The 24,776-nt window shown below is 43.5% G+C and overlaps 1 protein-coding gene across 1 annotated transcript; it reads right to left on the bottom strand.

Annotated features, from left to right (window-relative positions):
- Positions 1 to 289: 289 nt before the first annotated feature.
- wdr70 (WD repeat domain 70) lies at positions 290 to 24,471 on the bottom strand. Its single transcript, XM_086134990.1, has 18 exons — positions 24,440 to 24,471; positions 24,168 to 24,221; positions 23,988 to 24,071; positions 23,828 to 23,918; positions 23,353 to 23,554; positions 22,715 to 22,774; positions 22,501 to 22,634; positions 21,027 to 21,180; positions 19,547 to 19,623; positions 15,004 to 15,178; positions 6,905 to 7,004; positions 6,745 to 6,829; positions 6,516 to 6,654; positions 3,523 to 3,623; positions 3,341 to 3,420; positions 2,140 to 2,256; positions 1,280 to 1,442; positions 290 to 613 (listed from the first exon to the last, which is right to left on the bottom strand). The coding sequence occupies exons 1-18, from the start codon at positions 24,459 to 24,461 to the stop codon at positions 526 to 528; spliced, it is 1,926 nt and encodes a 641-aa protein (XP_085991116.1). The 5' UTR covers positions 24,462 to 24,471; the 3' UTR covers positions 290 to 525.
- Between the last annotated feature and the right edge of the window lie 305 nt (positions 24,472 to 24,776).

Raw genomic sequence — 24,776 nt, 5'->3', positions numbered from 1 at the left:
GAAAAAAGACTCAATATGAGGAAATGAAGAAGCTTCGGCATCTTTGACGTCCAACGGCAAAGACTAGCATCCGCATTTACAGACACACTTAGAATAGATGAATTGACTTCATCCTAATTGAGGGGAAACTTGTGTGAAGTAGTACGAACCTACTTACACCGGGCTTGTAAAGAGCTTGTAAATGATTTGCTGATGCCAGCTTGAGACTAGAAGAGCATGTGCTGTAATCACAAGACTCCACTCCAAGTCTGCATTGACTCATGCATTTCAGTCAAATGATTTCAAATGATTTGATGACATGTCTGTCGTGTCTGTTTATTAAAAATCTGAAGGATGAAGGATAACAGTGAATGGTGGGAGATGGGAACCATAAACGTGTAGTTTACTTACACCGAGATCACGATTGCACTGACAAAGTCATACAAGTAGAGCCCCCAAACAGTACCTGCGTTCTGGGCCTGTTTTATGAAAGCAACCACGAGTCCGCTTAGCCTCTTAATATAAGAAGTTCGAATTTCCAAGGCTTCAGATTTTACGCTTCTTCCATTCTGGCTCCTTGTCGGCCTCCTCGTCCTCCTCGGAGTCCTCAGCAAATACAGGATTGGGCTGCGTTCTGCAGGACAAACCCAATCGCCAGACAATCAATCCGATTTAAGGATGACGGATGAGGTTCAGAGCTAAAAGTCTCTCCACGTTGAAATGCACCAGCCAACTGTTAAAATAATCAAATAACTACCGGTGTATGATTCTTCACGCATCTTCAAGACAAAAAGTTGCTAAGCTAAGGAATCTCCATTCACTTCTCGTCTATTCTGATGCCAGACAACACTAAAATAAGCACATTTAGGAATAAATAAATATGTTCAATCTGATTAACAAGTAAACTAAAATGGAAAAGAAATGGCGAACCTCACGTCATTCAACTTCTACAAAATTGTATTTAAACTGTTTTGAATGACTTTGATTTCCTATTGGATCAATCTAGTGCCGCATGTTTTGATACAACTCGGAAATGTTTCGACTTGTTAGCTCCAAGCTCACCTGCTTCTGCCCGAGAGTGCAAACATGCGGACGTGCGGCCTGGCAGCTTCGTTCCACCCCCGGCGTGTGATAGCCATCTAACGGCGTCCTTTCTGTTCTAACCATCTAAAGCTGTCCATCATCTTTGAATGAGGACCTGTACAACTCGAGCGTCTCTTTAAACATTTACACGTCACGCAGGTGCGAAGGAAACCCCCAGCCCTCACGTCGACACTGTGCTCCTTGGGGATGATCTTACTTCTTGTAGGCCGGGGCCACCCAGTACGGGTTCTCCGACGCTTCCTTGGCATGACGCAAGATGGCCTCGCGAGCGTTGCTGTCATCGGTCTTATCCAAGGCGATATTCTTCACGATGAAGGACGACAGGGTGCCGCCGTGAGCTGCCACTCTGCCGCCTCGGCCTGGAACAAAAGACGGGTGGGTGAATCGAGTCATGTGACGATTTTATGTCAATTAGGCGTTAAAATGAAAAGACAAAAAAAAAAAAAGTCACGCTTATTGGTTACATAAGTAACATATACCTTGTCCAAACTTAGAGGGGACTTTGCAGATGTAGTTATTTACTTTTAAAGTACTGTACCGAGCTAGCTGTAGCCATACTTGAACAATATTTCATACAGTACATACAAATTTTTAGTCGCGTATTTTTTCCGACTTTTTACATTCTAGCTGGTCCTGAAACTTACATTCATGTATGACTAGTGTCCATTAAAACGAGAGCACCAACTGGCACTCAAAGGTTCCCCACTTCTGTTTTTAAAACAATGAAACAATATTTGGTGGAAGCCTCGCCACAGTTACGAGCATTTGGCGAGCATATGTCGGGTCCGGCGTGCTTGAAATAACTCTTTGCAACGCTGCAGTTCGCAGTGGAAACGTCAGGAGACGAGCGCGAAACAAAACACTGCGAGTGACGAGCCAGCTGGAAGTGGACAAAGTTGCCTTGGCGCTCACGGAGCTGCTCGGGCGCCTGCAGCACACGCACATGCTCAAGGGTACACAAGCAGAGCCTTTTTTACACAGTACTTCGACATAAGTACAGAGTTTGATGACTTTTGTCACCTCTGTCCACGACACAATGAAACCAAGTGGCCTCACCTGGTCCGGACACGGGGGGCTCGGGTTTGTGGGACTTCTTGGGATCCAGTCGGTCCTTCTCCAGCTGCTTGCGAGTGCTCCTCTGCCGGGCTTCTCTGAACATGGGCAAGGCGTGAGCTGCCGGAGACGACAAGGGGGAAAATCAGTCTCATTCACAAACTTTCATGTTTCAACATGGCAGTTTGTTTCACACATGGTGACTAATCATCATAAACCGACAAAGTTCCTTCATTCACTATTTTCTATGAATTCTGCTTGGTTGCAATGTTTGGGTTCTGAGGGCTAACGTAATGCCATGTTTAGGTTCTCCTTTCACACCTGAATGAGCGTTATCAACAATAAAAGCCTCTCAGGCACTTTTACGCCACGAGTGTGCAAGTGTGCGTGAGTAACTGAATGATTTGCGCGTGTGTGTGTGGCCGGAGGTTCAGATGAAGTGATTTTCCATCGTGGTTAATTCTTCGCTACGCCACATTAAGCAAAAAGGCTCGCTTTGACAGATTCCCCCGCTTCCCTGCTCAATGGGTCCTCTAATTTTCCAACGGCGGGGCACCAAATGCGTCATCGGAGCACCACTCCACTTCACGCCGTGGTCACACGACCCAAAACAAATGAGAGAATTCGGTCCAAATTGTACTGACGGCAGGGTGCGAGGGCGATATGGCAGGTAGGGGAGCGGGTGAGGATGGGGTGGCTGGGTTCGCCCATCACGCCAGAGACAGCAGAGGCGCTTGTCCTTGGCGTGATCGAGCGTTAAGGGGACACGTGGCGGCAGCGTGGTCAGCTACTCATGCGCGACAGGACGCTCCATCAGCTAATGGAAGGCCGTGGACGCCGCGTGGTTTCCTCCTGCTCGCGGGCTCAGTCTTTTAAGGACAACTTTGGCGGTAGTATCGGAGCCAGAAAAGGTATTACGCAATGCCGGGACCATCTTTGTGAAATTTAACACCCACTTCTCGTATTCAATTGTTTAAAAAAAACTAAAATTAAAAAAAAAACATTGCTCATGTATCCGATTATATGAATGGTGGAGAAAGTTTTGAAATGATTTATCTTGGTATCATTTTTTTTCATATCAAAAAAAAAACTGGCATTTCAACAGGGGTGTGTTGACTTTTTCTTCTCTAATTATCTTCACTTATGGCATTGATGCAACTTTTTTGTCGGATCTCAGTGCAAACGCGGCTTTACGTGAACTTACGTGTGATAACGTACTCCTGGGCTAACGCCTCGGCATGCTTCTGTTTGGTCTTGCTCTTCACCACGCACAGCTTAGCTCCCCTGGATGGACGGTCGACACGTCAATCATACAGAATATGGAGGACAACAAGGACTCTTGGAACATATTTCAGTGCAAGTGTGTGTGTGTGTGTGTGAAAATACCTGTGGCTCTTAATGGGATCATAGTAGACCTTGACAAGACCATTTCCGGTCCCCACCATGATCTGGTTGAGCTTGGGATGCCACAGGCAACGCACAACACTCTGCCATGACAAAGACACACACACACACACACGTAGAAAGAATGGACATTTTATTGTGCGCTATACGGGGTGTAAGCTTTCTCCAGGTCTGCCTGTTCGGCCGTCATACTGTTCATGCATTGTGTGTGAGAGCAGGTTGGGATTGGTGGTGGTACGAGAGTGCCGCGCTGCTCTACTTGACTATATTTGGTGGTTGGGGATGAGGGAGTCGGATCCCTCGGCATGTGTGTGTGTGCGACAGATGGCCCAGTGCCAATAGGCAAATGTGACCACATTTATCCATGGAGTTGTGCGTGTGCGTGAGACGAACAGTCTCAAACGTACATGTCCCGCAACATTCTACATTTGAGGTGTATAAATATGATGAGATTAACCAACATTATAGGTGTACATATTTTGTAAATACTGGATGCGACATTTAAGGTAGAACATGACCATGTCAAGTGAATTCAGAGATTTGTTTCGAAATACATGACGCACGTTTGAAAACAATTGCTGAAGACGTGCAGACTGAGGACTAAGTAGTACTCAATTGTGGAGCGATAGGGGTTTTTTGGTTTCTTGCTTTTTTTTTTGCAAACCATATCAGTTTTCCCGATTGTTTGCGGCGGCTGTGGCTAAACCGCCAAATGACGCACTTCCATTCGGCCATGAGTTCACCTCTTATTATTATTTTACAATTATTTGGCTGATTAATCGGTTCTCGGAATTTGCCAAATAGAATCAGTATCAGCCTAATAAAAAAAGCATATTGGTCTGGCCATCCGAGACATGCCACATTAGATGTATATAAACATTGAACATGATATGTAAGAAGTGCGTCCATCATTCAACAAGCAAAGTCACTGCCGACGAGCTCCAATAGAGTAATGTGGTGGTTCCCCTCTTTTGAAATCAATGAGGAAAAGACTACGGTCAACTAAATGCCCTGCAACATGAAATATTAGTGTTTTATTGAATTCCTTGTTGGCGCGCGCAGAGTAGTTTACAAGTCATTCGAGCATCTGCACATCTGGGGTGTTTCAAGTCAAACCCACAAGCAAAAGGGTCACTTGAATGGAAATAAGTGTTTAAAAAAAAAAAAAAGCGATATAGGCATTAAACGGGAATGTCCTGGCGTCCTCAACTTTCCTTCCTGTGCGGATCCATCAAAATCTGTGACGACCCACTGAGATTTGTAGGTGCGCCGCACAGGACAAAGTGCTCGACGCGTACAGAGGCCAGTGTGGGGGGTGGGTCGGTGGTCTAGGACGGTCGTGTGCGGGATGGGGGGTGGGTAGTCCAGATTCGGCGAGGGTGGAAAGCTGCTTAGCGTCCAGCTGTTCAGCGTCCCACCAGGACACCAGCGGAAGGAGTGTCGATCTTACACGCACACTCATTCACGCTAACTTGGTCCAACACAGATTTAAACATTTTTAAAGCCTGCAATTTAAATATTATGATTTATTAAACTATGAAAATGATTAAATACAAGCAGTTGTCATCTTCAGCTAGAATGGTAATAAGACTTGGGTAAGATTGTTTTTGTTATTTTTTTTCTTTTTTTTTTTTATATCCTGCAAATTCGGCATTTGAACAAGGGTGTGTAGACTTTCTGTATCCACTGTCGGGCCGATGCAGTGGCAAAAACACAGTACAGTCTGCAGGCAGGTGCAGCCTCCTTATTTCACAGTGTGCTGGAACAGACGATCGTCTCTTTTGTGTACAGTAGAAAGAGTGACGCGCTTGTTTATAAAACTGGCCCATGACTGTAATCTCACTTGAGTGCATTTACCGCTTCACTTTTTGTTTCTGGCATGTCGAATGGACTTTTAAGACCGGTCGCGTGATAATGTATTTAGTAATTTACTGCCAACTCGTCACTTTACCAATGAAGCCAAATATTATTAATAGCTCTGCCAGATTTTTTTCCAAACCATTTTGTGGTTTTGTTTTGTTTTGGCGGCGGGAATACACTTGGTGAACCTGATGAATGAAGTATTTACTATGTTTACACCAGCCGTCACTATCTCCCACGGCCTAAGAATTTAAGTGCTGTGTAGTTCAGGCGGGCAGAGGAAGTGAAATGCAAAGGGTCACCAATCACTTGAAACTCAGCCGCGGTCCACACAACATCAGAGATCCTCCTGAGGAAGGCAGTTTACAGAGGTACATAACATACATCACGCCTCTTGACTCAGATTATTTTAACAGAAGCGGCAGAATCTAGAAATGAGTCTTAGGGCTACACTGAAAAGGGGGGAGAAAAAAAAAGATACTGTGACAAGAAAAGCTGAGTCATTTTATCGTTAGGTGTGTACCATACTTAGGATAATTTTGAAATATTTTATTTTTACGGCAGATCTGGGAGTGAGGTATTCTAAAGGGTCCTCAGACCCAATTTTTAAGTTCCTCAGATGATTTCATTCTCAGTTTTGATGCCGAGCGGGACTGCAGGAGTCACACTTTCTCCTTCATTCGCGTAATATTACATGACAGGAAGTCAGTTGACTTGAAGTCAGACACAAGCGCTGTCCCCCTTGAGGCTGCCGAGCTTTGAATTAAGAGACTTCCAAACTGTCAGAAGCACATTTGGATCCACTCAGCGGCCACTTAAACAAGTGACTTTGCCTCGAATATGTTTTTAGAGTTCTGACACTTAATAAAACCGCAAAAAAAAAAAAAAAAATTGCTTGAAAATATTCAACTAGGAAACATGTTTTTCTTTTACATGGTGTTTGCAATTCACTCCATGAACTGCAGAATCTTTTCTCACACTTGCAAAAAACATTTGATAAACCTTAATTGGAGTTTTAAAGTGAAGGGCTGAATTGAACCTTTTAAACATACAGTACATTTTTGATTTATTTCATTAGCAACAAGCTAAAAAGAATAAGCTGCTCAGCCTCTTACCGCATTTGTGACTTCTATCTCGTAGACCCGCTGAAAGGTGGCTCTGTCAAAGAAGACCAGCTTCCCGTTGCCTTCGTCTCGCTTAACTGAGGTCCCAGTTACGACAAGCTGGTCATCTGGGCTAAAACAGCAGTCGGTCCTGCCCAGGATGAAAAGTAAACACGTGAAATTGTCGTGTTGTAGCGCCATTCTAGTCTTTACTTGTGGTCCTGCGACTGCGATGACTCACATGGCAAAGTAGTTAGTCAGTCCGTTGGCCATGTTTAATGGCTTCTTGAAGTTGCGGATATCCCAAATCTTCAGTGTGTCATCGCCTGAAAGACAACACAACAGGTTAGTAACATAAAAAAATTAACTGTCTCATTTCGGGAAAAATCACAACTCGTCACCTCCACGTGAGGCAAGAACGGTGCCGTCGTAGGAAAAGGAAAGGCGGGAGATGTCGGATCCTGGAGTGTGGGCTTGCCGACAGTGGAACTTGGTGTGCACCTACAATAATGAGAAAAAGCCATAGAATTAACATATACAGCACAATATGGTCACCCTTCATATTTACTGTTTTCTACCCAACTAAAGCTTTTTGGTTGGCTACACCGGTAATAATAATTTCTTGTCTCATATTTTTGATATCAAACACAAATGTGATCCATGATGGAAAAAACATGGATCACACTTTTTTTTTTTTTAATATACAGTATATTGCTTATATTCAGTGTTGTGAGTGAACTAGAACCTATCCTGGCTGGATTTTGGAGAAAGAACCACAGTACACCCTGGATTGGTCTCACGTCAATCACAGGGCACATGTAGACAAGCGACTATTTTTTTGACGTGAGAACCGGAGTGCTGTGCACCATTCGCAGGGCACATACTGGACTAACAATCAGTCTCACACACACACACAAATCATCCAGGCTAACCAGAGAAAACCCACGTAAATGCCACACAGGAAGCTGAGAATTGAACCCCCAATCTCAGGATTGCACTATGCACTCCTCTGCAGGATACGTTCCGTGTCAGTGGCTCACTTTTATCTGAAAAGCTGCTCTTGGCCTTCTTCCATCACGTCTCTGAATAAATGTTCACCATAGCCCCCCCCAAAATTGCTTCTACTTACAAATCCTAAGGACAGAACCTGGGAGGTTAAAAAAGACTTTCAAATATACTGTCCTGTCTATCTGAAATGATTTTTGCAAGGCCTTCAAAATAGCTGAACGGATCAATTTACTCAAGTGCAGTCGTTTTTAAAGGGACTGGGGTCTCCTGATAAATGTAACAGCTCAAGCTGCCTTGTCTGTCAGATAACTTAGCCGTGAAATGCTGCCTTCTTGGCCAGGTCTCTCTTGAAAAAGACATTTTTTTGAATTTTCATCCTCAAGAAAAAGACGAAAGAACTGTTGTCCTCGAGACATTAAAGTACCTCTTCAATCAGAATTGCAAAATCATCTCAGAGGACGGTGGCCTAAGACACGGAATTTAAATACAAAAGGATGAACTGTACCACGACTTAGTTCAGACATCGCCCGAGGGAACATTGTTTCGCATCATTCAGCAAAGTTTGGGTGTCCTGCTGAAGTACTGTATTGTAAAACTGGATCCAAGCAGTTAAAAAATAAAAAATAAAAAGCACATTTCAACTGAGGCCATTTGTGGGAAGAACTCGAAAACTCGGGAGCCAGTTTGATACTTCCGGTGTCTGACCGAACTGACTGAACTTGTTAAATGCTATTGGAAAAGGGCAAGTTAATGTTTCATTGACACTCAAGCTTGAGACTGGAAGTGGCACAAACAACCGGACCTCTTTTTAACACGTAGACATAACGCTCGAATAAAAAGTAACTGGAAGAGGATGCTGCTGCCTGTGACTTGGTTGTGTCCGAGGCAGGTAACAGCAATCGATCATTAAAAGATGCCTGTGAAGCAATAGCCTGGACAAGTGGACTTGCTAACACCCAAACAAACATAACCTCGGTTTATACCGCGACAATTTCATTAATTCTAAACGCAGCGCAAATAAACGAGTGAAAAGAGAATGGGGCAACACAGGATTTTTTTGGGGCGGATAAGGAATTTTAAGTGCGGCGAGTGCCCATGACAGATAAGATAGAGAAGCATAAGAGAAATGCTCGTGCGGAGAGTGAGAGGTGAAAGAGTGATGTGCCCTCACGATGCTGGAGGGAATTGAGGTCATATCTGACTTGCAAAGTAAATGGAGTGAGGTTATTAACGGAGACAAAAGAGATAAGCGTGTCACCTTGAACTGGAGATAACCAGGATTCCACTTTTCAGAGGCTTGGCCTTGGGACACTTTGTCTTGTCTCTCCATGGACGTCATTTTAAATTAATAATAATTGACCACAGACTCATTTGACTTTCATTTTTTCCCCCATCGCTCATTATCTACCGTTTCCTTTGCATAGCCCAGAATAAAAGCCAAGGGGGTCAGTTTAAAAAAATGAAATTACATTTTCTCAGGTCAAGGCGGGTGGGTGTCTGGGCTCCGACTGTCAACTCAACTTCATTTTAGTTCCTGTCAGGTTTTGTCAAGACTGCTCCCCGTAACTTTCTTGTGATCAATGTCGCTTGCGTGGCGCTCCGAAACAAGAGCAACTGATTTTAGTCATTTTGTGCCTTCAACTTTGGAACGCTCTCATTAATTGTCAACTTCTCACCAAGCCTTTCGCCGGGGATTTTGTAACATTGAAAACCCTGTCCCCCGGCATCGTTTGCCAGATCTTTATTCTTCTCCATGGTGGCACATAGCTTTAAGAATTTGTTTCCAAGAACGTGTGTGCCTTCAACAGTGCACCTTAGCAGATAGCTCGAGAGACCTATCAACTTCGTGCCACGTTAGCGCTAGCCAAGCGGTGGAAGGCAGTATTCCAAGTAACTGTCCAAATGCTTTATTTATATATAAAGCTTTTTTTTTGGGGGGGGGGGGGGGGGGGGTCACATGTTCTCCACAGGCATGTTTTTTTTCCTGTTTAACCTGTAAATTAAAAGAACCTGTTTGAATTGATAGCTTTCTTGCTAAAATGAATACCATCTGTGGTTAGCACCCACTGCGTTTATGGCTCTTATGTGGTAGTCTCTTGCACAGTTACACTAACTTTTGTACGTGTTCTGCGCCCGTAGCACAGTAGTTCCGACATCTGTTTAAATGTTTACGATAAAAACTCGCGTGGGAGATAAATGTTAACTCTTGTTCGTAAATTTTACAAATCTGAACAGACAGAAAGGACTGGAACGGCACTCGGCAGACACGTTTCTCAATCCAACCCATTGGATTGAAAAATATTCGTTCTGCCCAATCGTTCTGGGTGGCAGCAAAGCTCTTTGATGAATCACTGGTAAATAAGAAACCCGTTTGACGGCATGAAATAGGAATAACTTCAAACGGCGTAATAATGGCTGTCAGAGGTGCTGCCAGTGGGTAGTTACATCGACCCGTCTCCGGCTATTTCGAGCCTGTATACTTTTGTTGTGAAAATGCGGAGCGTTTATTTACTATCCCCATGTTGGCCAGCGTCCCTGGATGCCGGGGCGTTTGCTTCCTGTGATAAGCTACAGAGTCGCTCATGAAACCGGACCCCGGTGTGTATGTCGTTCAAGTACCGTGTGACAACCTCTGCAAACCGTGCCCTTTCTCTCTCGAGGGCGTCACAGTCTCGGGCGAACCAAAGGGGTGTCATTGACATGCTGTACATAGAAACTCGTGCACGGCCAGTGGTGGGAAGTGACAAAATAGAAATATATCGTCACAATCTCATTCGGTAGCAGTAACATGCCATTAAGATGGTTCGTCATCTCTGCCAGGAGACTGCACAGAAGAACAAGGACACTACATTAGGTGCATTCTAGTTTTTTTTCCCTTGCTTTTTCTTTGTTCGAGATACGTGGAGAGCAAATGTTCTTACCGCGTGCTTTTAAAGGTGCGACAACTCGTCGATCATTGAATTGATTAATCATTATTTTGATAATGAATCGTTTTGAGACCCTAGATTTAAAAATTGTTCAAATCCTCAGAATTTCAGCCTCTCAACAGTGAATATTCTCAGATTTATGCGGGGCCTCAATGAAAACAGATTTATCTTGGTGGTTCATCAAGATTTAGTTATACTTTGGACAACAATCAACATATTTGTCTGTTTTCTGACATGTTGCCGAGCAAACCAGTAAGTGAATCACTGTCACTTGGTTTTTGAAATGTTCCATCTTTGGATGAATTGATGGAAATGAAAACAAATTTTCAATCAGATTATATCGATTAAGAAAATCATAGATACAGATTAACTGAATATATAAATCTTTTGATGCAGCACAAGTGTTTTTATACAGGAGAACACCTTGAGTCTAAAAAAATAATTTATAATTTTGGATGTTATTTGGGGGACCTGGAACAGATTCATTGCATTTCCACTCATTTCTATAGGGAAAGAGAATCTGAAAGGAGAATGGTTTGAGATCACATGTGTATTGAGCAAACAGTAGCTCCTAAACCTAAAATAAAAAAGTAGAAGTACAAGCATTCGAGTACTTCTCCCACTTCGGTTGGCGGCCGACATTCATGGTGCTCCAATCACCATCAAAACACGCGGATGCGAGGGTTGATAAATCGCAGAGAGAACAGTGCGTCGGGTTTCGTCAGTGATACCGGTCGACCGCAGGGGCCAACTGTTCTCGCCAAGTTATCCGACCGCCCCTCCACCACCTCCCGCTGCCACGTGCTCCCCCCTCACCGCCGCCACCACATCAAAACCTTAACAGGCACACACCTAAGAAGCATTCGACGAGGGCCACTGTGCAGCCAGTAATGACATCTCACGCTGACCTTTGTTTCTTTGTGGGGGGATCAAGTGGTCAAACCGCGGCCCGGGACAGCTGCTCAGATCTTTCATGGAAGTCAACAAGTGGTGATACTGAGGCAGCGTTCATGCATGACAGTGTATTCGCTTTTGAGTTATTGCGTCGACAACACGCTCGGCAATTCCAAACCAATCTTCTTTGGCGGCGTAAAACTTGGGGCGCCTTCCAACCAGAACGATCTTGGTTCTTTCCAAGGATCGGGTACGTTCCAAGCCAAACAGCAAATGTGAATGCTCATTGGTAGACGACAGGCGTTAATGTAATGGCGATGAGCCAGACTACTGTTTTACTGTTAAAAAAAAACATTTGGACTCAAGGAAGACGATCCGACTATTTCGAAGCTCACAACACAGATGTTTATCATCAAGCAGTCTTTAGTGAGTCATCGGTTACTTGATAGTTTTCGAAACATTTTCGTTGGATTTCAGAAGAGCGGCGGCGCTCCCGTTGCGTCGTCTTTAATGCACCGCCGCACATATAAACTCACAGTGCGGAGCTTTGTCTTCTTTCTCTCCAGTGGCCAACTTAAAGGAGACATTTTGAAAACAGATCCAGGTGTCGAATGAGAGGTCTTCTCAAAAAACACAATTACAAGAATTGGACCTTATTTTCATCATTCATGTTGAGTGGCAGGTCCCTCACCACTCATCATGACCCCACGACTGCTGGGCCAAACGGAGAGTTTTCTATTTTCGTTACTCTGATGATCACGAGCAAAGATGCGTTATGGCTTGTTTGAGCACATACTCTCTTAAAAAAAAAAAATAAAAAAATAAAAAAGTGTAAACTGTGGAGCACACACAAGCCGACAAAGACATCAAAAGTATGAATTGTGTTTCCACTTGGAGGCAGCACTTCACTTCATCACACGAATATCCGTCGATCCTCGGGTCGACAACAACACTAATCGGTGAAGCCAAAAAAACTCAACGCAGCTCTGGTTTACCTTAACGCATTCTTGTGTTATAGTCAGTGTAGTCTGGGCGTCAAAAATTGAAAGCGGTGGCGCTTGGTCCGAGCCAAGCTGCCTGATCGAGCATGGACAGTTATGTAAATTTGTCATCATTTCATAATGTCGTCTAGCCAACTACACAGACTAAACAAAAAAAAATTGTACAAGCAAATAAAAAGTCAATATCCCTGTAATATAACACAATCGCGTTCACATCTAAGGCCGTCAATGATCTCATAACATTCCACCGATCTCTGGGGTAATGTTTTGGAACCGTGGCCTGCAGACTCCATGCGCCATGTATGAAGAGGCCTTTTTTTTTTTTCTCCGATTCGGGCCGACCCGTTTGAAGGCGGGCAATTACTTGCTGTGGGAGTTCACAGGGAGGACCGACTTCAACTGGCCATCGTAGGATTAATCAAGACCATGTCACCCCCAATAGCGCGGCTCCAGATCAAGGTATTGCACATGATTGATGGTGATTGATCTGCTCTGCATAGTCTGACCATGAGTAATACAGGAGAGAGACAGACAAGGGGCGGGGGGCAGCAATAAAAGAACAAGGTCGACTCCTTTTTAGGATTGTGGCTGAATTCAAGTCAGGTTCCTGATTAGGGCAGAGGGCACCGGCGAAAATTCTTGAGCCATTCAGACAGGCGCAGGCTCCAGTGGTCAGGGAACAGACATGACTATTGTGAGCTGCTATGGGACGCACGGTAAATATTTAGCTTGGACAAGGAGCAGTCGTAAATTTTGAGAGCTTTAATCCAGTCTCTCAGGAGTGTGTTGTTACGAGCAGTCCGAGAGTGGAATGAAGAGAGAAAATCTTCACCGTTGTGACTCATGAAAGCACGGTCACTCACGACTAAAACGACAACGCATTGTTGGCGTTGTTATCTGATGACAAAGTTGACTGTTCATTGAGTGAGTCGTTATGGTGCAGCCTACTTCACATTCGACTAATCTGGATTAGCTCCTTGGTCTAATAGAGCCGTTCCAACTCGCTAGCTGCAGTTTAACTGTCACTGTTCTTGTATGAAATAACATTAGCAAAAGGGGGGCCTTGGAAATGGTCTCAAAATCTCAAAGAATGCCCCGCAAATGTATTCACAACCATTTGTGAAGGACATGCAGGTCATAACACTATATTGTATGTTTTGACAAGTGGATGTACCGATAACCTTTCGTTGTATTTTGTTTGTTCTTTGGGTGAAAAATGGCTTTTGTGCTGATTATTGACTAGTGAATATGTAATACTCGTACTTGGTCAAAAAGTGGCATTGATGCTCTCCCTAGTTTTCACCTCAATCGAATTTCAAGTGGATCTGCAACTGAAAATGGTGCAGCTAATCTTTTCGATCAGTATCAGAATCGGTACAGGCCTCTCTCACTCATGGATGATTGTATCTGAATTTACAGCATAAAACCCTGATCAGATCAGCCCTATTAAGGATGACTTTTTAAAAATATGTACACGTAAAATCGTTATTTTTCAATCAAAACATTTTAACAGTAGTGAAAAATACATTAAAAAAAAAAAGATGAGTCAAAAAAATAATAATAAACGGGGCTTGATTGGATGTGATGCATGGCTGCAGGAGGATGTGAAATAATCCGAGAACCAACAATGCCAAAATCAACTAGTGACTTCAGCATTCTCAAAGAATGGAATGTGATTGCTAATTGTGCACTAATAGTGGAAAATGTACAGACGGTGATGTTGATTGAGCATCTCATCGACTCCCATGCATCTCAACTAAAAAAGCATGTCAGATCCACTTACATAACTGTTTAGATTTAGTTTCTTCCATACTTTTACGGCAGAAACTGCAGCGAGTCAGTGAGCGAGGCCCCGGCGAGTCGCTGTCCAGCCCAGACATGAAATATCCAAAACAACTGCAGGAGGGAGCGTCACGAAATTTGGTACAGACACGCACGGTGCCCCAATGATTAATCCTAATGACTCCGGGCTTGACCTCTGACTTTGCTTCTCCGAGTGCCAGCAGGTGACATAACCCGACAATGAACATCTGCTTGAATGGACTGGCCCACATCTTTTCTATGAATTCCAGATGATTGAAAAAAATTTGGATGACAGCTCAGATGTTCCTGCTCTGCCATCATTTTTAAGAGATTGAAGGTGGATGGAAGATCTTGATAAATGTTGAAAAAAATGATCATACATTTCATAATGATGACATTTAAAATGCATTACAACACAATCATTCCACTTGACAATCTTTAACATGACAGTGACGTCATTGTTGGCGTTTTATCCAAAGCACTGCAATACTAAAACGCAGCTGAACAGTGGAGAGAATAAAAAAATTTTGACTGCTAAAGACAAAACTGAAGAGAGAAACCCCCAAAGCACAAACCATTGAAAAAGACTGCAGTGACCTGCGCCAATATAGAGGGCTCTTAGTTTACGACAGTACAGGCCTATAAGATTTTGAGGTTTTAAACAGCGACCGTATTATCCGCACTACAAGGCGTCTCGGAGTATAAGGCGCAACTTCAATGAATGGCCGATTTTTAAACTGTTTATATATATAGGGCGCACGACATTATAGAATAGAAGCTACAATAGTGACTGCAGTTGCATCATGCATCCACTAGATGGAGATACACTGAAGGGAAGATAATACAATATATATGTTTCGGACTTACACTGAGGTTTCTGTCCCAGATCTGGATGGTTCCGTCCTGGCAACCGGCCGCTAAGAGCTTTCCGTCACGGCTGTAGGTGCAGCACGTGGGAGTGACCTTCTTCCCTTGGACTGAGCGAGGCTTGAACACAGCCTTGTGCTTCTTTTCCGACGTTACGTCCCACGTTCGCACGGTGCTGCGGAAAAGTAAACGGGAATGGGAATGTCATTGATCTTCAACCGAGCGCAGTGAATCAAAGTCATAAAGAAGATCGCCGTCCAAACAGATTGGGTCATTAGAGATATCCCTGCGGCGATAAATCAGAATCCTAAAGAGATACACTGAGCAAGTACATGTGGTTAAGGCGGCTCAATCCCACAGGTTGGAGGGGAGCAAACGGTAGATCAGGCTGGTGGGCCTGAAACTGCTATGAAACCAGAGTCTCCCCTACCTCTGCTGAGCACAGCATTTCAACATACCCGTACCTTGAAAATTTTGAGTGGACAGCTCACTACAATGACGTTTTCAGTGGAGGGACAATGCGATGTCAAAGATTTTTACAAGTCTACATTTGGACTATTCTAAGACCGAGCAAGGGAACAAGACTCCAAATGTGTGTGCAACCCGCTGTGTGTTGTAGCTAACGCCGAGACCTTTTGGGTCATGAGGTCAGGCCGAGGTGCGTAAACACACAGTCGGGGCTGCTACTACTAACAGAATTCCTCCTCCGCTGCAGTCCAGAACGTCGCAGACGTGCACTCTCGAGCCCGTGTTTGGACAAAGTCTAACAATGTGACACAAATGCCAGCTCAAGACTTACGGCTTGAGTAAGAGCTGGCAAGGGTCAAAGAAAACTCTGTTTGATCCGCCTTCGTGCTTGAATCAACACAAAGCAAAAGGAGTTAACGAGGCAAACAAGAACAGCACTCAGGCCCCCAAGGTGGAATAATCCTACACATGTCCGTCTGATGTATTGACAAATAAATCTGACAATGTGAGACAGTGATGTTCCACTCCAGTCCTGTGGGTGGCAGTAAGTAACATTACAAAGTAGGCGCCGACTGCCACAAAGCAAGGACTTTTTTGGGGGGTCAAAAACAACACCACTTTGGCAATCTGCCCATGACACCCGAAGCACAGTGGCCCCTTCGCTCAGAGTGTTTCACACAAAGGGAGGCATCTTTTTGAGTCACTCTGAAGAATGCGGCTTGTTATGAAAAAGTAACACCAAGTCTGAAGAAGCCAGCAAAAATATTTTGGTCCCCGTTCCTTATCCCTGCACCCTTATTTTTCCATTCAGTCAGCAGTCCCCCTTTTTTCCCCTCCCCGTTGCCGCAACACAAAGGCTTCAGTGAATGAAATAAAATGAGGACCATACATCTCCAGTCATGCGTGGCCACTTTATGAGGTAGACCAGCGGTTCGCACATCTGAGAAGAGACAATTCCCCCCACTGGCCTCCCAGGTTTTATCCGTCCATCAGGTTACAGGCCTAGCGGGAGTGATGGTGATCCATTTCCCCGATGTAGAGATAAAGGCGAGAGAGATGCACAGAGCTTGCACAGGGTTACTTTTTGGTCAGGTTCTGCTGACTGGGTTGTGCTGTGTAATGGCAGGCTGACTGACTGACTGGGGCTGTGTTTTGGGAAAGAAGGATTAGGAGGGATATTTGAGGATGCTCCGTCCTCCATCAGAGCTGAACAGAATAAAGTGGAGGGGGATTTAGGAGGAGGCATCATGGCACTCGCGCAGGAAAGCTGGAGAGAAGGCACTGCTGTCCGAGCAAAGTCACCGCTCCCGTGAACTGGACGTTACGAAAACAGAGTTGGGGTCAGAGAAGGTCAGTTAGGGGTGAAGGGTGGTGAGGGTTGATTGGTATTTGGCTAAAGGGTTTAAGGGTTCAGGTATGGGGAAGGTTCTGGTTCGTGTCAGGGTTTAGGGGCAAAATGGGAGCAAAACAAAACAAAATGAAATAAGATCAAGAAAATCTACTGCGGTCCGAGCACCGCGATATGAATTCCAGCGGAGTCCCCGCGCCCATTGGCTAGCATTGGCCGATCAAACCAAAACAAGGTTGTCCAAAATTCACTTAGATTGAACAAATTGCCAAATGTGGTACAAATGATCCGCTCTGATATTTCCGAAAACAGTGGGCGAGGGCCATTTCTGTACAATTTATGTCGGGTGACTGGCGCTTCAAGCAAAACATATACAATGACATCTCCAGACTATCATGGCAATTCTAGAGCAAAAGTATACCAGCACATTTTGTGCGGGAAAGTTTGACATCAAGACCCAAGGTACACACTTAAAAAAAGAAGAAGAAAAATGTCAGACATGGGCGAACACAATAATATTGGACTATTCAGAAGAACCCTGATGGTGTACCGTCTTAGACAGAACAAAAGTTTTGTCCACGAGTATATAAAAGGGACGGCATCTATTTGAAGAAATACATTATTATTATTATTATTATATTTTTTACATTGGGAGGAAATTTACTATCGTTTACAAACAGTTTTGTAAGCAGCCTGTCCCTTAAAAGGCCTCACGTTCAAATCCAGCTGCGGCCTTGTAAGCAGGCCAGATTGACGGGGATCCTTGGAAACATTCCTCAAATTGTGTGTGTTTGTAGGGTGTGAATTGTGTGTGTGTGACATGTGGGTTCCATTAGCCAGTGGCCATTCATCCTATCTTCACTTGACTCCCTTTGGGCTGCGTGTATATGTTCACCTGGGGCACCAGGAAATAACATACAAGGAATACAGGGCTCTCCTGTTACCCGATGATACTATAAATACATGAAGTTTGTTAGCATTCAAAGACATAACAGCCCTGATTCAAGGTTTGTTAAACCACCTGACAAGATCCAGAAATGGCTTCGGAAGAAGGCATAGGTTTGTCTTCGTGTAGCGATTCTCAAAATACGCCCCCCGCCCCTTTTTTTTAGGTGCTATTTCTATATTTAAACAAGAATTGCAAGACAATCACCACCACCTGCTGGCACTACTTCCCCTCCAGAAGAAAACATTCTGCGCGAGTGAATATATCCGAGAAGCCGGGTCGCAGCTGCCGTAAATGCGAGTTGGAGCTTTAATGAAAAAGGTTTGGGCGGTCCAGTGATCATGCTTAATACGCTTTTCACATAAACAACAAAAGAGAAAATGGGATTCAGGACACAATGGTGTCAGAATGAAGATTTAAAGCATATAGAAGGTAGTTGCAAACACCCGCTGGTATAGTTGGAGGACCGGGCTTCATCGGAAAAAAAAAAAAAGGCCTATTGATGCTGACCATTGATAATTTCATTATGCATTCAATTGCATTTTGGTTCTTTGTCATAAAAGGATTGATTTACAATAAAAGCGCCCTTTGGTAGGTGTGTTTCAGGTCTACACAACACCAGCTTCATTCATACTTGGAGACATTAGGCACCCCCCCCCCCCCCCCAAACACCATGGAATACTGGCCCTTGCAAAAGATTTTCAGGCACAATGAGGATACCTAAGAGACAATTAATTATTCTGCATACCAGTAAACAATGATTCCAAGAGGGCGTAAACACAGTCTCAACCCACCATGTACAGAAACACATTTTAAGGAAATGCGACGCATGTGTCACCTGCTCATCAACTGGCAATTGAAGACATGCTAAATGGTGCGGCAGGTGATGAGACGCTAAAAAGACTGTTTCCGTCACCGAGCGAGACTCGAATCACCGTGCCGACCCGTGCTGCACCTGCGGCTGATGCAAACACTCTTACGCTCAACCGGCGCTAACGTGCCAGGGGAGGATTTTCAGCGAGAGCTAAATAAACACAGCCACATCTGGGAGGGTTGTCCTGCCTATAAACAGCGGGCAGAGGTCTTTCCTGTTTCTAATTAATTACCACCGCGGTGGGTTTCTACACCACATGCTTGTCACATTCAATCAGACCCGACTCACATTTTTAAATGAGACATATTATGCAAGATTGATTTAATTTTTTTTTTGTTGCTGTTGTTCTCACTTGTGTGCAGATACAGAGAAACACTGCATGTTCACAGTTTGGCATTTGTTACATGGCCCAGAAAACCTTCGGCAAACAATCCTCAGTGAACAGTATTGCTTATGACTTTGAAGTTTAGAGCCATTTAGTGCCAAGCATACGATTTAAAGTGAGTTGAGGAGCTTCACTGATATGAAAGTGGTCCTTCATCACCATCCTGTGGCTTTTATGGGCAATTAATAACATTTTTGTTTTTAAGGTTGGGGGGGTGTGGGGGGGGGTCTACTCACTGCAGGGCTCGGTCAACCATCAAGTGTGTTATTTATCTTATTAAAAAGCCATGGATCTGCTTTAAAAAAATGTTTTTTTTTGACAAGGGTGTGTTCACTTTCTATACCCACTGCATGTTTCAGGGGACATTTGTAAATCCTTTCAAGAAGTATATTGTGGATTAGAGGACTCCCTGCTGGTGGCAAAGGAAAGCATTCCCCTGGTATGCACTGTGTAGCTATCAGGTAAACAGACTTTGGGGGGGAAAAAAAAAAACATGACAATTAAAATGACAAAGGGACTTACCCGTCATTGGAGCATGTCATGAACTCCTCTTTTATTTTGGGATGCCAGCTGCCGTCATTGAGCATCGCCGTGTGGCCCTGTGGGGAGCAGGAAAGAAATAACAAAACAGCTAAAGTCTTGAATTAAGTGAAATGAGTTGATTATGGTTGTGCCGAAACAAAGATCATTTTTCATAGTTATTTACCAAATGACAAATACAGTGCAATATGACAACCGAGCTGAGGTACAACCTGTGGTGTGTAATTGCATAATAAATTGGTCGCATCTAGTCCTGAGTTATGTTTAAACCAAGTTTAATGTACCTGCAGGCTATTTTAAAACACACGTCCGGTAGGAATTCTGCAAGATTAACGACCAAATTGGCCATAAAAAAAAGGAAAAACTAAAGTTTAAGTAGAGTGTGGCGTGACCTCTTTTCCCTGTTCCTCAGCTGGAATTCCTCATAACAAATGAATCAAAGCGGTAACAGAAGGGTAGCCCCCTTTGCCCCCAACCCACCCACTGACAGAGAGAAGCATTTCGTGTGCGAGGAAGAGGCGTGTGATGTCTTTTCATTGACTGGGACGAGGCACGGCTGATGGGCTGGGATGTTGTCATTGAACCAAAGTGGGACTTTCCTCGACCAATATTAGCTCTTTTCAAAATCAACACAAATCAATTTTTTAAAATGCCAAATTCGAAACATTAACGCACTACAACGTAAGACAGCGATAATGGCATTCAAACATCTCCCCAGATAGCTTTCAGGTCCGGTCCATCATACAAGACCTTCTACACGGGAGGTATCAATCGTCCGTGGAAAAAACATTTGCCTGGGTAACCAACAATCCGCTCACTTAAACACAGTGAAACCCAAACATGACCAAGCCATTAGCATTGGTCTTTGTAGACGCAGGTGCAACGGATCCAGTGGTGACTCCCGGTGCCAAGGGAAAAGCATTATGTTTTGGACACAACTAAGTGCTCGCTCCTGTGTCCACCTTGCTACGATTAAGCATTGGCAGGGTTCCCCACCCTCTCCACCCCCACCAAACAACACAGCAGAACACATTCAGCTTGGTCTCAGCAACAGCGGTGGCACAATGCTCATGAATAGACATATGCTGCTGCAGAAAAAAAAAACACACACACAATGGACAATTGCAAGCAAGGGTATTTAAACTGATCAATATGGATTTTTTATTTTTTTTTGGCCGATGGCAATTCCAATATTTGGCAGAGTAAAATTTCAGTAACCGATGAATCGGCAAATTAATTTGAAAAATACATAATTAATAAAATACATTATTTTTGGTCCTTTCACGATTTTTTTTTTCTTAATAATTATACACAGGTGCGTGTTATTCACATGATTTTGCAGGAATCCAAACTAAAAGTTGCCTGCTCATAAGCAGAACAGGACATGTACTAAAAACAGCATTAGAAAGGGCCAGCACCAAATCTGTTAATTTGGGTTTTTGAAATTGACGCAAGAGCGTACCTTGGTATTGACCATATCGACAATGTACTGGTCTCCCTTGATGCACTCCATCACGTTAAAGCCGTCGCGGTCCAACACTTTGGCTTGTGCGTTTCCCGACACCACCAGGATGCGATCACCGGTGATGCTGTACTGCAATGCTCGGATCTGATGACTTCAAGGGACAAAATACTCTTTAGTTCAATTGAACCAGCAACAAAGGGTATACGTTTCTGCTTAGCCGCAAACAGTACCGTTCCACCAGTGCTTCGCAGAGTATGGTCTGAGTGCCATTTGTGATATTTTATACAAGTACAATTCACTTTTAGGTTCAATACATTTGAATATTTCACTGTCATTTGTTTTGTTTTTTTCTATTATAAAGGGGGGAAAAAAATATCACTTAAAGTGAGATTTTTGTGGCAAAAAAAAAAAAATTAAATCGGAGATTTCATTTCAAGGCCATATCGTCCAGCCTTAAGTTGCACGCATGTGCACGGCGGCAGTGCATGCGAGCCAAGTGCGCACCACTTAACCCGGGTGAGATTAGCAATTTAGGTCACTATCAAATAGCATTAACACAGCGGGACGTAGACGGAGCATCAACGTATCGGCTGCGCGGTGTCCAAAAAGTTCAAAGTGAAAATGAAATGTCGGCTCAAACGCTAAATCTTTGAGTCTGAAACATCTGTGGAGTCGGAAGCACGGAAGCTCCCGGAGAGAGAAGTAATCAACTTAAATGTTGCGTACGGGTACGAAATGGGCAGGCCTGCTCCGGCTCTGGAAACAACAAATGCCATTTGGACCTTTTCATTTCTTTTTTCGCGCCGGTGAATCATGGCGTAAACATCATGCAAACAAACAGCCGCTTCCATCTGCTTGTAGGATAAATAAATGTGTGTGCGTGGACGGTGTGGATGTGGCACGACACGCAGATGTCTCAGGGTTTCTCGCCAGTGGTGGGAAGCAACAGAGCACACAAGTCAAGTCGTACCTTGACTTACGGCTTTAATTCGTTCCGTGACCGTGCTTAATTTATCCGCGGATCAAAACCGTTTTCCACCAATGAAATTAATCGAAATGTCATTCGTCTGTTCCGGTGCTTTGTCAAGAAAAATAACTCTGCGTTGTATAAAAACACACCAAAAAGTGACATAAAAGAATGCAAAGAAATGAACTGGTTTTAAAAAGTGCCATACTAGGGTTGATTGATTAATCTGACTATTACAATACCACATGAGACAAACAAAGCAAAAAACAATTTGTAACACCCCCTTAAAATATATATATCTGCAGATTTTTTATACTATTACTGAGTATTGAAATGCACTCAATGTTATGCTTATAATTCCTCACATTTTTTAGGTACCAAAACATCTGTTAGACTTTTTCTCTGCTAAATATCAGAATTCGCCCCCATAAATATTGATATTGGTCGAGCCTTAGCTATAGCTGTCGCTTTTAACAATTCTGCTTCTCAGTAAAGTGGACTCACCAATCGCATGGCTGCAGGGAGCGGAAGGCCTGCAAAGTTCGGTCCATGCCGGCAAAATCCCAGAAGCGCACGTCAAAGTCGTAGCCGCCGGTCACTAGACGGGCGCCCGACGGGTCCAGGGCCATAGCGGACACCTGAGAAAACAGACGGAGGGTCAAACAAAGTTGACAAAAAGAGACTCTGTGTACTGAGGCTGGAAGACGGCTGCGGGTACCGTCTTGGTGCCGTGCAGGAGAGTTATCTCATGAGTATCCGGAATCTTCTTGACGGGATTCTGAGGCGGGAAAATGGGAACACATATTGGTGGAATAGTTAACGGGTAAACTTTTTTTTTTTTTGGAGCCTGCTTTTGAGATTCATTGTGTAAGATGCAGCAATGTAATGGTTAACATTGCCAAGAGGTTAAGCCGAGTTCTGGGTAAACATTTTCTGGAATTATTGTTAAGATTAATAAATTATCTTTGTTATGTTCATTTTTTCACTTTTTTTTATTTTAGATGTTTGAAATAAATAAAAGTTATACCTCTATTATCTTTTTAAGGTTGTATGTTTATTTGGTTACAGTTTTGCTTCAAATAAATAATGTCTGCATGATTTTTTTCAAATGCCATTATTGTCTTTTACATTTTCTTTTTACTATTAGCAGCATTTAATGTCATTTTTGCTGTAATTGTATCCTATTTTTACCTACAAACAGGTATGGTAGGTGTTGTTTTTTGGTGCTGCTATCTTGTGGCAGCTTAAAGCAACAACAACACACTCTGGAAGCATAATCACGTTTTTTCGCCCCACTTTTTTCATTTCGTTTCGTTTCATTTGTTTATTGAACATCACTGGGTGCATGTCACATACGTCATCATCGTCCTCTTCATTTTGCTCCTCATCTTCGTCGTCACTGTCGCTTTGAGCGTCACCGCCTTCGTAACCAGGAGGAACAGGGGGTCCCACCAAATTCTCCTCCTCGTCTTCCTCATCCTCCTCCTTTGAGTGTTTTCCAGGCGGTGGAGGGCCAACAGGTTCAGAGTCTGAACTGCTGCTGTCCGTGTCCTCTTTTCTGTAAACAACACAATCAGGATGGAAGACCGACTTTGAAAACTTAATCAAGTACTGAAACCCCTTATTTTAAAGCCTAATTTAAAACCCTAACGGTGTTTTGTAATCCTACTTTGAAACAACTCTAATTTGAAGGCCTAATCATGAATGGAAACCCTACTTTTAAACCATAAACCCTGTCCCGAAACCATAATTTGAAACCAGAAGATGAATTGAAACCCTATATTGAAGCCCTCAATTATATGTAAAATGGCAGACAACACAAAATGGTTACCTGGAGGTGGCTGCTGCCTTCTCTGCGTCTTTCTGTGTGTGGACTGACATTGAGCTTTCCCCTTGCACCTCTATTTCCTTCTGTCTCTCATCTGAAGAAAACAACATTAACAACACTGTTTGACTCTAGCAGGACAAGCATGTGGCTTTATTAAAGTTACCTAGCACTTGGCGACTCCTCTCAATGGCCGTTCGCCGGGTCTGTTCAAAAATGGCATCCAGGTCAAATGTGCGGGCCTTCTTTCCTAGTGGCAACAAGTTTAAAAACGTTCATTTTAAGAGCACCTTAAAGATTATATGTACTCCATCAACACCCCCCCCCGCCCCCACCTCACACATACCAAAGCCAGAGAATCCCATAACAGAAGTGATGTCTCCATCGTTGTTCATCTTGCCTGGAATGACAAATTACTAGTTTGTGAGAGGAAAACAGTGGCTAAGACAACGCAACACGGGCTAAAAATCAAGTAAAAGCGCCATTTCCTTCGCATTTACAGCCTTATTGCAAAGACAGGACGAAAAGGTGAGAGAATATTGTCGACGGAGAGTCGTATAAAACTCCCAATTGGAAATCAGGTGGAAATAAATGACAGATAAGAGCAAAAGTGAGTACCTTGGCCGCTGTTGGGATCCATATTTGAAACGAAGATTCTTCTTCTACGGAGATGCTTCGCTTCTTCTTGTCGTTAGTATTACAGTGCCACCTAGTGTTTCATAAACGAGGTGCAAGATGCCAAAACGATGCCCGATTACCGTTTAGTGGTTAAAAGTTATTTAGCTACACGTCTGGAATATGAAATAACCATTATAGAGCAGAAAGTATTTTGTTTCTATTTTACTGACGTTCTTAATCATATGACTGAGTATACAAACGAGTCTGGAAATAATTGCTGCCAAATAAATGGATCATTTTCATATGGTGATTTGATCAATAATAGTCAGACATAGCT

The sequence above is a fragment of the Hippocampus guttulatus genome, chromosome 17 (assembly GCF_054856545.1).
Source record: "Hippocampus guttulatus isolate MCC_2025c chromosome 17, RoL_Hgut_1.0, whole genome shotgun sequence".
In the NCBI taxonomy this organism is placed as follows: domain Eukaryota; kingdom Metazoa; phylum Chordata; class Actinopteri; order Syngnathiformes; family Syngnathidae; genus Hippocampus; species Hippocampus guttulatus.
Note: the sequence above shows the minus strand (reverse complement) of the source record. Positions and strands in the feature narration are given on the sequence as shown.